Raw genomic sequence first — 11,824 nt, 5'->3', positions numbered from 1 at the left:
CAATAAAGGCTTGAATATTTAGCTGTGATCAGGTCGCTGCCCTCTCCTTATCTTTTTAAATGCAAATCGTCTTTTAGGGGCAGTAGCTATATACCCAGCGCCTCTCCACGTCACCTGCCTTTGGTGTGTCTGGGCCATTACTAATAGAGCCTTGTAAACAATCGTTAATCATGTAAGTGCTGCCGACCATTGGATTCGGACCGGGAGAGCGGAGCGCAGCGCGGGGCCGCGGCCCCTCCGCCTGCCCCCTCCCCGCCCCGGGCAGCCCGTCCCCAGGCAGCAGCCGCGCCGCTGCCAGAGCCCCGAGCAGCATGCGGAGAGCCGCCGCAGGGGCCCCGACAGCATGTACGTGAGCTACCTCCTGGAGAAGGACGGGCCCATGTACCCCGGCCCGGTGCGACACTCGGGGGGGCTCAACCTGGCGGCGCAGAACTTCGTGGGAGCCCCACAGTACGCGGACTACGGCGGCTACCATGTGAACCTCGACAGCGCTCAGTCCCCCGGGCCGGCCTGGCCTGCACCCTATGCCGCCCCTCTCCGCGACGACTGGGGCGCCTACGGCCAAGGGGCTCCTCCGGCCGCCGCCGCCGTCCATGGCCTCAACGGCGGCTCCCCCGCTGCCGCCATGGCCTACAACCCCGCCGACTACCACCACCACCACCCGCACGCCCACCACCACGCCGGCCCCGCGCCCCACTGCTCTGCCGGGGTCATGCAGCCCCTCAACGCCGCCAACAACGCTGCCGCTGCCGCCGTTCCCGAGCCTCTGTCACCCGGCGGGCAGCGGCGCGGCCTCTGCGAGTGGATGAGGAAGCCGGCGCAGCCCCCTCTCAGCAGCCAGGGTAAGCACGAGCCAGGGGGAGGCGGGCGGGTTGGGTGCAGCCCCGCCGACGGCTTTCGAGGGGCACCGACGGCTCCCCGGGTCACCGTGTGCAGGGCAAAGCGGCGGCGAGGGGGGAAGCCCCCCGAAACAAGCCCGCTAGAGGGCCGGTCCTGGGAAGAACGGGGTGGCCGGGCTCAGCCGGCAGCCTGTCCTAGATGCCGCGTACGGCCCCGCCGCGGATCCGGGCGGGCAGCGGCAGGAGCGGCTCTGCGCCAGGCAGCAGCGACTGCCGGCCTCGGAGCGCCGCTGCCCGGAGCTGCTCTTCTTCGGAGCAGAGCGGAATGGCTCGGGATCGCGGGGAAACACTCACTCTTCCTCCCCCTGCTCCGCTCGTCCGCTTATAGCCACTTAGAAGATTTTTATAACCAATTATAGTCATATAAATCATCGGCCGGTGTCGCTCCGCATTTGTTTCTGAGTCACTGGGCGCCTACTCTTCATTAAGGTCCCCGTGTGTCCCGGGCCTCCCGGGCGGCGGCTGCGCTGCCCCCGACCCTGCGGGCTGTGGCCGGTGGTCCCGGGAAGTGCGAGGGCGTGACAGCCCCCCCAGCCCTATTCCCCGGTGGCGGGAGGGTGTCCGTGGGCAGGACGCGGCAGGCTGTGACCGGCGCAGTGCTCCCTTGTGATGTTAATATCCTCGCAGACCCCAGCTTTTATTTCCCCCTGCATCCGCCCGGAGACATGCGTGTCCCCCTGTTTTGATATACGGCCTCCACGACTGTTGTGTCTTTTTTCTTTCCTTTTACTTGGTCTTTTCTATATTTATATATAGTGGCCGAAAAAAAGAGGGTGGCGACTTTCGCAGTAAATAACGAGTTCTGCCATTCCTCTCTCATCCCCTTCCTTGTGCTCCGGCAGCGGGGCTCCCCGGGCGCCGTGGGGTGCTGGTCCCGGGCACACCCGCCTGCCACGGGGAAGCCCCGGTGCCCCGGGGGCAGCCGCTAGCACCAGATACGCCCCGGGTGGCGATGGCGGCGGAGCTCTCCCAGGCCCGTCGCGCTTCCCACAGCAGCCCGTGGAGTTCCCACAGTTTGGGCTTGTGCAGTGGTGGCCGGTCCCTTGTCTCCATTCAAATTCTGCCTTTGGAGACAGTGTTTATGTTAATGTGCAGGGCTGGGGGGATGAAAGCGCTTGCCGCCATTTGTTCAGTAGTGGTAATTTAAACAGAATGTGGCTGTCATTAAGGCTTTGAGAAGGGTTTTTCTTTGATAAAATCTCCTTGTCCTGCATTGTTTGAGACTGTGTTCCCTATTCACTGGCTCTGGGGAGTTTTCTCTGATCAGGCTTGTATCTTTACAGGGTGCTTTTGTTGTGGTTTGCAGAGAGTTTACCTGAACAAAGTCAGCCTGCTAGCTATTAAGCACCTTGGGGGCAGAGACTCTCCGCCTTGGCTCCCTGGGGAACGGGAGGGCCGGGGACACAACCAGTCAGACAAGAAACCCACTGCAGAAGGGAGGTCACTGTTGCGGCTACGCGTATTCGTCGGCCCTCGCTGGCAATTGCCTTCTTTCGGATTTCGTTTGTTTTTTTTTCTAGTGGGATTTTTGAGCTCTAAAGTTGCACGTTTCAATTCGAGTCCCCGAGAAATCTCTTTATTCGCTTCCTGAAGGCCAGGGGTGAAACAGGGGGAGCAGGGCAGGGACCCCTGGGGACTCCCGAGGACCCCCGACGGCCTCTCCCTTTCCTCCTGCCTAGATCGGTGTTACTCGTTTAGAACAGAAGCCGCCGCGCCCTGAACAGGGCTTTTATTTCTTTTCCTTTTTCCCTTCTCTTTGCAAAAAGTCGGTTCTCGTTAGGGAGGGCAAAACAAAAACGAAAGCCAGCAACAAGGACTCAACAAAGATGTCCCAAGCGCAACGCACGGGCTTGCGGCGGGACGCGGGCCGGCGGCAAGGCCGAGATCCGCGCCTGGCTTGCCCTTAACAGCCGGCACGCCGGGGATTTCTGTCCTGTGTCCCCAGGGAACTGTGGAACTGCTCTTGTCCCCCCTTGACTGCTGCGCTCACCAGAGCCCCTGAAAGGGAGAGGCGAGAAGGGAGCCAGAAGGCAGGGTCCTGCTAGCCCCGCAGCCGCAGAGGGGAGCACCGTGCTCCACACCGGCCCTTTAGTTTGGGCTTTCCCAACCCTGGCTTTGTCCTCCGCAGTTAAAACCAGGACGAAAGACAAGTACCGCGTCGTGTACACCGACCACCAGCGGCTGGAGCTGGAGAAAGAGTTTCACTACAGCCGCTACATCACCATCAGGAGGAAAGCAGAGCTGGCCTCCAACCTGGGGCTGTCCGAGAGGCAGGTCTGTCCCATAAGTGCCTTTCCCCACGCCGCCACGGGGCCAGGGATGCTCTGGGATCGGGATGTGTGGGGTCGGGATGCGCGAAACAGGCACGGGCTCTCGGTGCGGGCCCCCCTGGATGTGGGATGTCCCCCGGGAAACACCCCCCTCATTCTCCTGTTCTACCTCTGGCAGGTGAAAATCTGGTTCCAGAACAGGCGGGCGAAGGAGAGGAAGATCAACAAGAAGAAGCTGCAGCAGACGCAGCCCGGAGGAGCAGAGCCCCTCAGCCCCGGCGCCCCTCTGCAGGGTCCCTCAGCGGGAGCGGCCGCCGCCGGTCTGGGCCCCGCCGCCCCGCAGTGACAGCGGCCGGGGACAGCGGCACAGGGACTGCTGCTGGAGGGCACGGCAGCGCCGGGGCCGGGCCGGGCTGGGGGGCACGATGGGAGCCCCCTCCGCCCTCCCCATGCACTACAGCGCCCAGCGGGGCCGGCAGTGTGTACAGATGTACAGTGTATGTGTCTCGTCCTCCGGGGGAAGCGTGGCCATCTCTCTATTAATATTATTATTATTATGTTTGGGTGGGGTTTTTTACCCTGGAGTTTGTTAGATAAAAAGGGGGGGGCACTGCCTGACAGTCAACCCTCGGTGAATCTCAGGGATCGGTCCAAAAGACCTTAGAAATGTTGTTGGGCTAGCAATGAATTTTAACAGAAAACAAAATTAAAGCACATTTTTTTTTAATTTAATATTTTAATTTCTTCTTGCAACCAAGTGTCAGGAATGTACAAAATGTTCATCTTGCCCTAAGGCCAGAACAGACAAGATAAGGCACTGTTTAAACATTCAGAAGTGAATTGGTTAATGTTAGACACTTGTAAAAGAGCCCATAAATCTGGTGCTGATAGTCAGCCAGCCAGATTTATTAGTCCTAGTGCAGAGAAATCGGAGGAATGAAGCCTCTTCTGAAAAAGGTGTCCTGTCATGCTGCAGTGAGCAGCTTTGCTTGTGTGTGTGCCATGTCTGTCAGTTGAATTATGTGCTGTTCACCTCCTTACACTTTCCTGCTTGTTTGGAGTTTTTTTTTTCCAGTTAGTTTTCCAAAATCTCCTTGGTTTAGTCAGCTTTACGTAGGCCTCATAGCAGCCCCACCAGGAGCAGAGATCCTCAGGAAGAGCCATGTGCCATACCACAACCCACCTTGCACAGGATGTGGCCTATTTCCAAATGCTGGCTAGATGGTGGGGACCAGGATAGAGCTGACAAATGATTCACCTAGCAAGAGATGAAAAGCAGAAAAGTCCAGCTGATCTGGCCAAATCACCCTGGCTGTTTGCTGTGTGTAGTACTTAGGTCTGGGAGAAACCCCACCAAGAAGTGAGGCCACACAGCCAGGCTGGGGTGGCTGCACTGCAGCTGGGGCTGGGAGTAGGACCAACTCATGTGGGCCTGGGTCCCAGCAGCAATGGGAGCACTGTCGAGCCCAAACACATCATGTAAGTTTCTGTCTTCCCCAGCATTTGGCCCAATATTGTTCTGTTTTTCCCATCAAATTTATTTAAGATATTCCATTTTACTTCTTTGGGACACTTTGTTTCCTTGATGACAATTTTCTCATCTTTTTGCTGAAAGCTATGGCCAAATGCCAGCAGGATCAACAGAATTAGATGGAGACAATTGGTTGCTAAGGCCTGGGCTGATGGTCAAGGTAGCTCTCTTCGCCTGGGAGAGTTTGGGGAAATGGTGAGCACCAGCCCCAAAGCCACCATGCTGTGTTTTGGCCACATGTAGCTCAGCATGGCATGCTGAGCTGAGGGCTGGCTGGTAGGCTTACCGCAGACGCATGGCCAGGCAAACCTGATCCAGGACTCCTATGCCTAGGCGAAGACCACGGTGGGAGGCAGAACCTTCATGCAGGCAACCTGCTTGCTTTTCTGCTTCATGCATAGTCTCTGAAAGAGATCTGGACCAGGGGACATGGGTGCAGCACCCAGGCAGTTATGCTCATTGATGTGGACTTGACACATGCCATGTCTTGATGGGTACAATGTCCATGGTTCACTCTGGACCAGAAGGAGGCAGTAGCCAGATACATCCCTCTTTACCTCTAAAGAGTCCTTGGATCTTTCTGAAGGAGCTGTTTTCCTGGGGACACTTAAAGTTCAGTAGCACCCAAACTGAGGACCCTGGCTTTGCAGCACCAACCTTAAACCAGAGGAGAGCCATTGCTTAACAGGGTTTTGCAGGCACCATGACCACTCCTCCCTTTGTGCTCTTCCCAGGAGGGCATGAGGGTTCTCGGGAGCAGTGACCATGCCAGCAGCCCCAGGTGGTGCTGTCCCTTCGAGGATGCCCTGTGGCACCCAGGTCCATCCCCGCTGCATTGATCCCCAGCCCGGCTGCTGCCAGAGCTGCTACCTGTTGCTGAGAAACGCCTGTCAATAAACCCTGTTTGGATTGTGGAGCAGAGCGCAAGGTTTGTTTGTTTAGTGGTTAGAGGTTCAAAAGTCGGCATTGTCCCACTGCAAGAGAGCACAAGTTTTTTCTCCCTAAGGAAAAGCTGGCTGCAGCAAGAGGGAGGGAGAGATATCAGTGGACCCTTTTATTTGCTTCCAGGAATAATTAATGGCAGCCCTTAAAAAGATGACCAAGGAGTTATGAAAGGCCATCAATAAGTAAATTAATCACAAAAGATCTGGGGGTTCAAGAGCTGGTGCTTTGGTGTGGTTTTGTTGGTATTTCTCCGTGTCCATGGGGCTGGGGTTGCACAGGACTGGTAGAGCCCACAACTCCTCACAGCAGTGGCGCACCCAGCCGCCCCTGGCACCAGCCTGGGCATGGCAACATTTGGGGTAGCTCCTATAACTCTTCAATAGTGTGCTCCTGGTTGGTTTTAATGCTGAAAGTATTAACATTTCTTTCTTGCCTGTAGGACTTTTGAGAAAGAGAGATGCTCCGGTTGTGGTGAAGTGCTTGATGTCAGTGAGAGTTTCCTGTCTCTAAAAAGTTCATTAGACACATATAAACAAGCCCAACAGGTTTTAAACATCCCCATTCCAGATCTTTTCCACTCTTTGCCAACAAATGTTCATTTTCTGATCTCTCCTCGAATTCTTGATGAAGGCAATGCAGAACTCAGATTTCTTAGTGAAAGGAGGAGCCAACCAAGTAAATTATATCCACACCCAATTTCAAACATTTCTCCCTCCCATCCCCAAACAAATAAACCACCAACCTTCCTGCTTCCTTTATATTCCCCATGCACCATAAAGGAGCATAAAAGGGCATAAACTGGTTACCTTGGGGTTTTGGGGAGGATATTTACAGGCATACAGATCAGTCCAGTGGCTGAACCATGACACTGAACCTCACCTCTCATCTGGGAGGGCTGAACTTGTTGTGGTGACCCCCTGCCCACCCTTCACAACTGTCCTGCAGCAGCCAAGCCAGACCAGTGGTGCATGATGGGTCAGAGCTACTGCACCATGCCTGCCTGGCAGGGGCTGGAGTGGGTGTTCATGGAGAGACTCTGACCAGGCTGTGTAAAGTCCAGGAAATCAAAAGGTTTGGCCCAAATATTGCAGGGGGGCCGGCCCCTTGCTCTCCCTCTTTTGACAGATTTTCCTGCTTCTATCACTGTACAATAACAAAGCACTTAGGATCTCTTCTCTTGGCTTAGCTTTTAGCCAAATATAAGAGTTTATCAAGAGAGCTTTCTGAGTTTTGGGCAAGAAATTGCAATATCTCATAGCCTGCCATAGAGAGAGCAGGAAGGTCCTTAGATGGCAGACTTGGATGGCTTTCACTGATCTTGAGTATCTTCTAGGGATGTTATGTGTCCTCAGCCTGATAGCTGAACACTCTGGATGTGCAGTATGAAGACAGTAAGCTTTTTAAAATGTAAAGAAAAACCCAAAACTTGCATCACCAGTAATCAACAACTTCAGACATCAACACGAGTGGCTTCAGTGGAAACAGGCTTTTTCGTCAGTGGATGAAGCAGTGGCTGGAAGCATGCATCCCAGACATGTAACGGAGAGCAGAGCCCATCCTTCAGAAACCAAGGGCAGGAGTTGCTGTGCATGACTTTAATCCTGACTCCAGAGGGCTCTCCCAGGTTATTGGTTTCTCTTTGCCTCTCCATCAGCAGCTGGAGAGGAAGAGGAAATCATGGAGTCTACAATTCTGTTGACACAGCTCTGCTGGTTGCAATGCTTCATAGCCAAAATCCATGACTAAATACTTTCCCTGGGTCCCACCCAGGTAATGGAGCTACGTGCTGAAGTTTAAAGCAGTTACAAAAGTTGAATTGCCGTCAGAGAAGCAGCACTGGAGGTCTTCCAGGAGGAAACTCATAAATGGTAAGGAAAGTCAGCAGGACACAAGTCTGCCAAGGGCAAATCTAGCTGCACAGGTAGCTTGGCAAGAAAGCAAGGACACCTTGGCATGGGAGGTCATGGGACGGGTGGCCTGGTGCAGAAGAGGTCCCAGTGTGCTCACTACAAAAGCAGCTGTGGTTACTGGGGGAGAGCTATGGCAGAGAAGTGTCAGGAACCCCTGCAGACAGATGAGGAGAAACCCTCCTGGCAGCCTTAGCAGCCTTATGGGTTTTGCTCCAGCGAAGCTCCTCAGTGGAGCAAGACATTCCTTCTCTCCTCACTGATGAGGAGGGGCTCCTTCCTTCTCACCTGTGCTATGACTCAGGTGAACATAGGCAGTTTCTTCTAATCAATGCCTCAGCTTCTGCAATGCTTCCAGTTCCATTCTCAGGCTTTGGCACTGTTGGAAGTCAAACCTACCTTTCTTGAAAGAGAGGGACAGACACTTGGATAGGAAAAATTTGAGCTATTCACTGAAGCAAACAATTTGTTGCCAGGATACTGGAGTCAGAAACCCAGGAGTCCCTTTCTAGCTCTGTGTTTCTAAATTGAAGCATGATCTATTCTGGAAGATTTGCTCATCATAGTAAAAATTTTCTTCTGTCTATCTAGAGTAAGTCTACTCTCTTTTAATTTAAACTTCTATCTGCTCACTTCCAATCTGTGGATCCCTAGCACTTGAGCTGGACTGAAGACAACTAGAGAGATGCCAAATATAACATCTGGACTTATTATCTGCCTCCTGGCACTCTGGCACCCAGCTGTAACAGGCAGGGTTGAAAAGAAAGTATTTCTTATGGTGCTTTTCCAAAGGAAGAGAACAAGCCAAACAAAGCACATGGACCTTTCCCTCTCAGCATTCTTTTTCCCTTAGTCAGCTAGGTATTTTTTGGCAGCTGTTGCAAGCTCATGTAGTTTTGCTTTTGAGTCAGATCCTGTTCCCTTGACATGCTTGGTGCCTTCCACAGCGTCATAGCCCATCCTTTAGATAACTTGCATAGACCAAAAGACCTTTGTGAGAGAAAAGCTGCCTTATCTTCAGCATTCTTTGGAAAGGGATGCTGCTAGCTGCAGAACGTCCCTTCCTCTGCAGGCAAACAAGACAAGCTTTCAGCCTTGGAAACCAAAATTGCCTGTGGTCTAGTTATTCCGTGCCATGGTTTGACCACACAAACAGAAACATTTCTCAGAGCTATGAGACTTGTTTGGTCCCTTGCCTCTCTGAGTGACAGGAAAAGGACAGTGAGGGCTTCCAGTAAGGGCTTGCTTGTAAGTAAGGCCTTGGAAAATGTCCTGCGGCAAAACTCAAACATTAGAAACTAAGGGCATGATTCAGGGGCCTTCATGATCATGTGGCTCTCAGAGTTACGATTACAATTCTGCATTTTAACATCTCAAGTGGAAGATGGACAAGTGGAAGATGTGCACAACAGAGGTCTTCTGAGCTTTCAAAGGCATTAAAGTTCCTAAATCAAGCAGGATCCAAGAGGTATCCAACATTTTTCTTCCCTTTCCCACAATATGAAAATGAGCCAATCTTTTCCACAGAGATTGTCAGAAGTGATATAAAGAGCTGAGTAACACTTAACTGCTGAGGTCTTTTTAAAGATAACTCAAGCTTTCAACTACATTTTGGGGAAATTCCAGTCCTTACCTAACCTAGGGATTATTTCTTTTTCGCTTGTAAGATTTAAGAATATAAGAGGGAGCTTACATCAACTCTCAGTAACAATCACTGAGAATTACCTCCAGTCAGCAATACCAAACAATTTTTATTCTAGTTTAAAATAAAAATATTTTGCTTTAGGAATCATAAATTGCAATAAAAGAAATAATAAAACCACTAATTTTTCATAAATAATAAGTGCAGTATATGTTTTATCTACCTCTCAATAATGTTCATTTTTTAGATGTTTGATCCCCATCAAGATGCTTATATGCATCTATAGATGTAAAGGTAAACCTGGTGAGCTGAAAAGGGGGTCTCTAAAAGCATCTTGTGCAACTACTCCCAGGAATGCAGTGACTCAGAAGAAAAAGCGACTTTCTCTTATCAGGAGCGTATTTCTTCCTCCAGGACTTCAATCCAGAAACATGATCCTTTTTCTGTTCCCAGTAACAACACCCTGCTCTTCCAAAGCTAGAGCAATGCTTTGGACCTCCCTTTCATTCTCAGTCACTCCCTTGCCAAACTCTCCTTGCGTCTCCAAAGGTGTTTTCCATTCTCAGAGGCTTGGCCTTTGCCACCAGCTCCTGCTTGTAAAACATGTCCTGCATTATCTCTTTGCCTGTGGGCACATGTTCCTGAACTGGGGCAGGAAAGCTAAGCCTAGGCACTGGTGCAGTGAAAGCAGCTGCCCAAGCAGGAGTAGCCAGGGCTGTCACAGCAAGGGCTCACCAGCCACAGCAAAGTCCATGTTGGTCCAGGGGCTGACGGTAGTCAGCCAACTCCCATGTACATCCTTCCCCAGGCATCCTACTGTGGGCACCTGAAATCTCACCTCCTTCTCCTTTTGGCCTTAGGAAAGTGATCCTGCATCACCCATGGGCTGGGAGTTGCCATCATGGAGGTATCCTGGTACTGGTCCCTTATGCAAAATTCAAGTGTAGAATGAGAAAGAAAAGGCAAGAAAGAATTTTCCTGTGTCAGAGACAAGGAGCAAGGCCACTTCCACTACAGGAAGAGAAAGAGCTGAGGCTGCAGTGTCAGGTGTCCCTGGGGGCAAGAGGATGCCTCCTCCTTTTTCTCAAGTACTATCTGCTTCCTCCCTGCCAAGATGGAGCCCAGGCAGCAGTGCCACTTACACTGATCTGGCAGCTACCTGTGCTCCATGAGGTTCCTGTGGTTGGTGGGAAGTCCAGACCAGTGTGTGATCTGCTGCAAGGTCCAGAGCAAAGTGAGACCCTTCTGAGTGGGATAAAAGTAAGTGCACCCCGGTCTGTTACAAAGCCCACAAAAATAAAGACAGGAGGGAGTGAGAGCTAGGCATCAATCCTTTCCAGCCACTGTGTGCCACCATGCCACTCCTTTCCCTGGCCATTCAGCCCACAGGTCCCTTCCTGATAGCCCAGGGAAAAGCAAGAGCTGCCATGAACTGTTAGGAGCACGTCAGCACAAGCCAATGATTCATGCTGGAGGAATCAGCAATGTGGTTTTATCTGACTTTGAATGTTTCAAGAAACAGTTCTGACGTTTAATCTCACCCAGTACTTTTCCTTTGCAAACATCATGCTCTTATGTTCGTTGTTATACGAAAGACATGAGACTCTGCTTCTCCCAAATCAGCACATGTGCACACTTCTACAGCAGTGCTCTTCAAATTCAAGTCCATCCTGGTTTATGGGCACTCAGACTGCCTCCCAGGTGCTTACTGCTCTGGCACTGCAGCATCAAAACCCAGGAGCACAGTGTCTTACAAAGTCAAGCTCGATGTAGTGGCATCTTTTCATTTACAGAAATTTTCTAGGGTCATCCAGAACTTGCTTAGATGACAGAAATCTTCGTTGCTCCTGTCAAGATGGCCAAGAAACCAGCTTTATTTCATCTGTCCTATAAATTCAAATGTGCCCGGGAAGGGAAGGGAAGGGAAGGGAAGGGAAGGGAAGGGAAGGGAAGGGAAGGGAAGGGAAGGGAAGGGAAGGGAAGGGAAGGGAAGGGAAGGGAAGGGAAGGGAAGGGAAGGGAAGGGAAGGGAAGGGAAGAGAAGGGAAGGGAAGGAAAAGAAGGGGAGTAGAGGGGATGGAAGGGGAGAAGGGAGGAGAGGAGAGGAAAGGAGAGGAGAGAAATAGAAAAAAAGTAAAAGGAAAAGAAAAAGAATAAAAAGAAAAAAGAATACAGAAGAGGCCGCCCGGGCCCGCTCGGTACCAGCGGGCGGTGTTGTGTCTGCCCAGCCTCCCCCCTCGCCGTCCCGCAGTGTCTCGGCGCGGCCGGCAGGTGGCAGTGTCGCCGCGGAGGAGCCGCGCGGAGGTGCGGGCAGCCTGGCGCACTGCCCTGCGGAGCCGGCAGCTCCCGCCCGCTCCGCGGCTCCCGTCGCCCAACATGTTCCAATGAGTTACTGCCACCGACGTCCTCCTGCCGAGGTCACTAGAAGGAGTTAGAGCCGGCGGTAAGAAACGTGTCCTCGGCACTGCCTTATTGCCTTGGCGTGACCTCCCGGGCGGGGTTGCCTCGGCGGGCACATCGTCCTCCCTCCCCTGAGCTTGTGCTACCAGGGATCAACACGAGGAGTCCTGACACCGCCCCGAGTACAATTCCTTCTCCCTCTGCAGCGTTTTGGCTTTTTTCCTTTCTTCA

General features: G+C 52.5%; 1 protein-coding gene across 2 annotated transcripts; it reads left to right on the top strand.

Moving 5' to 3' along the window:
* Positions 1 to 3,901, top strand: CDX2 (caudal type homeobox 2). 2 transcript variants are annotated; one of them, XM_057410370.1, is made up of 3 exons: positions 4 to 842; positions 3,028 to 3,173; positions 3,348 to 3,644. In XM_057410370.1, the coding sequence occupies exons 1-3, from the start codon at positions 344 to 346 to the stop codon at positions 3,513 to 3,515; spliced, it is 813 nt and encodes a 270-aa protein (XP_057266353.1). In that variant the 5' UTR covers positions 4 to 343; the 3' UTR covers positions 3,516 to 3,644. The 2 variants fall into 2 exon arrangements, with proteins under 2 accessions (XP_057266352.1, XP_057266353.1); XM_057410369.1 differs by lacking the exon at positions 3,028 to 3,173 and having other exon boundaries at positions 1 to 842; positions 3,348 to 3,901.
* Positions 3,902 to 11,824: the final 7,923 nt, after the last annotated feature.

Source organism: Pezoporus wallicus, unplaced genomic scaffold (assembly GCF_028554395.1).
Source record: "Pezoporus wallicus isolate ANWC-B61680 ecotype Strahan unplaced genomic scaffold, APGP_CSIRO_Pwel_v1 contig_1876, whole genome shotgun sequence".
NCBI classification, from domain to species: Eukaryota; Metazoa; Chordata; class Aves; order Psittaciformes; family Psittacidae; genus Pezoporus; species Pezoporus wallicus.
This window is presented reverse-complemented; position numbering and strand designations above follow the sequence as displayed.

Coding starts and splice junctions, on each gene's coding strand:
- CDX2 (XM_057410369.1), top strand. CDS start 344: ATGTACGTGAGCTACCTCCTGGAGAAGGACGGGCCCATGTACCCCGGC. Junction 843..3,347: donor GCCCCCTCTCAGCAGCCAGG/GTAAGCACGAGC, acceptor TACCTCTGGCAG/GTGAAAATCTGGTTCCAGAA.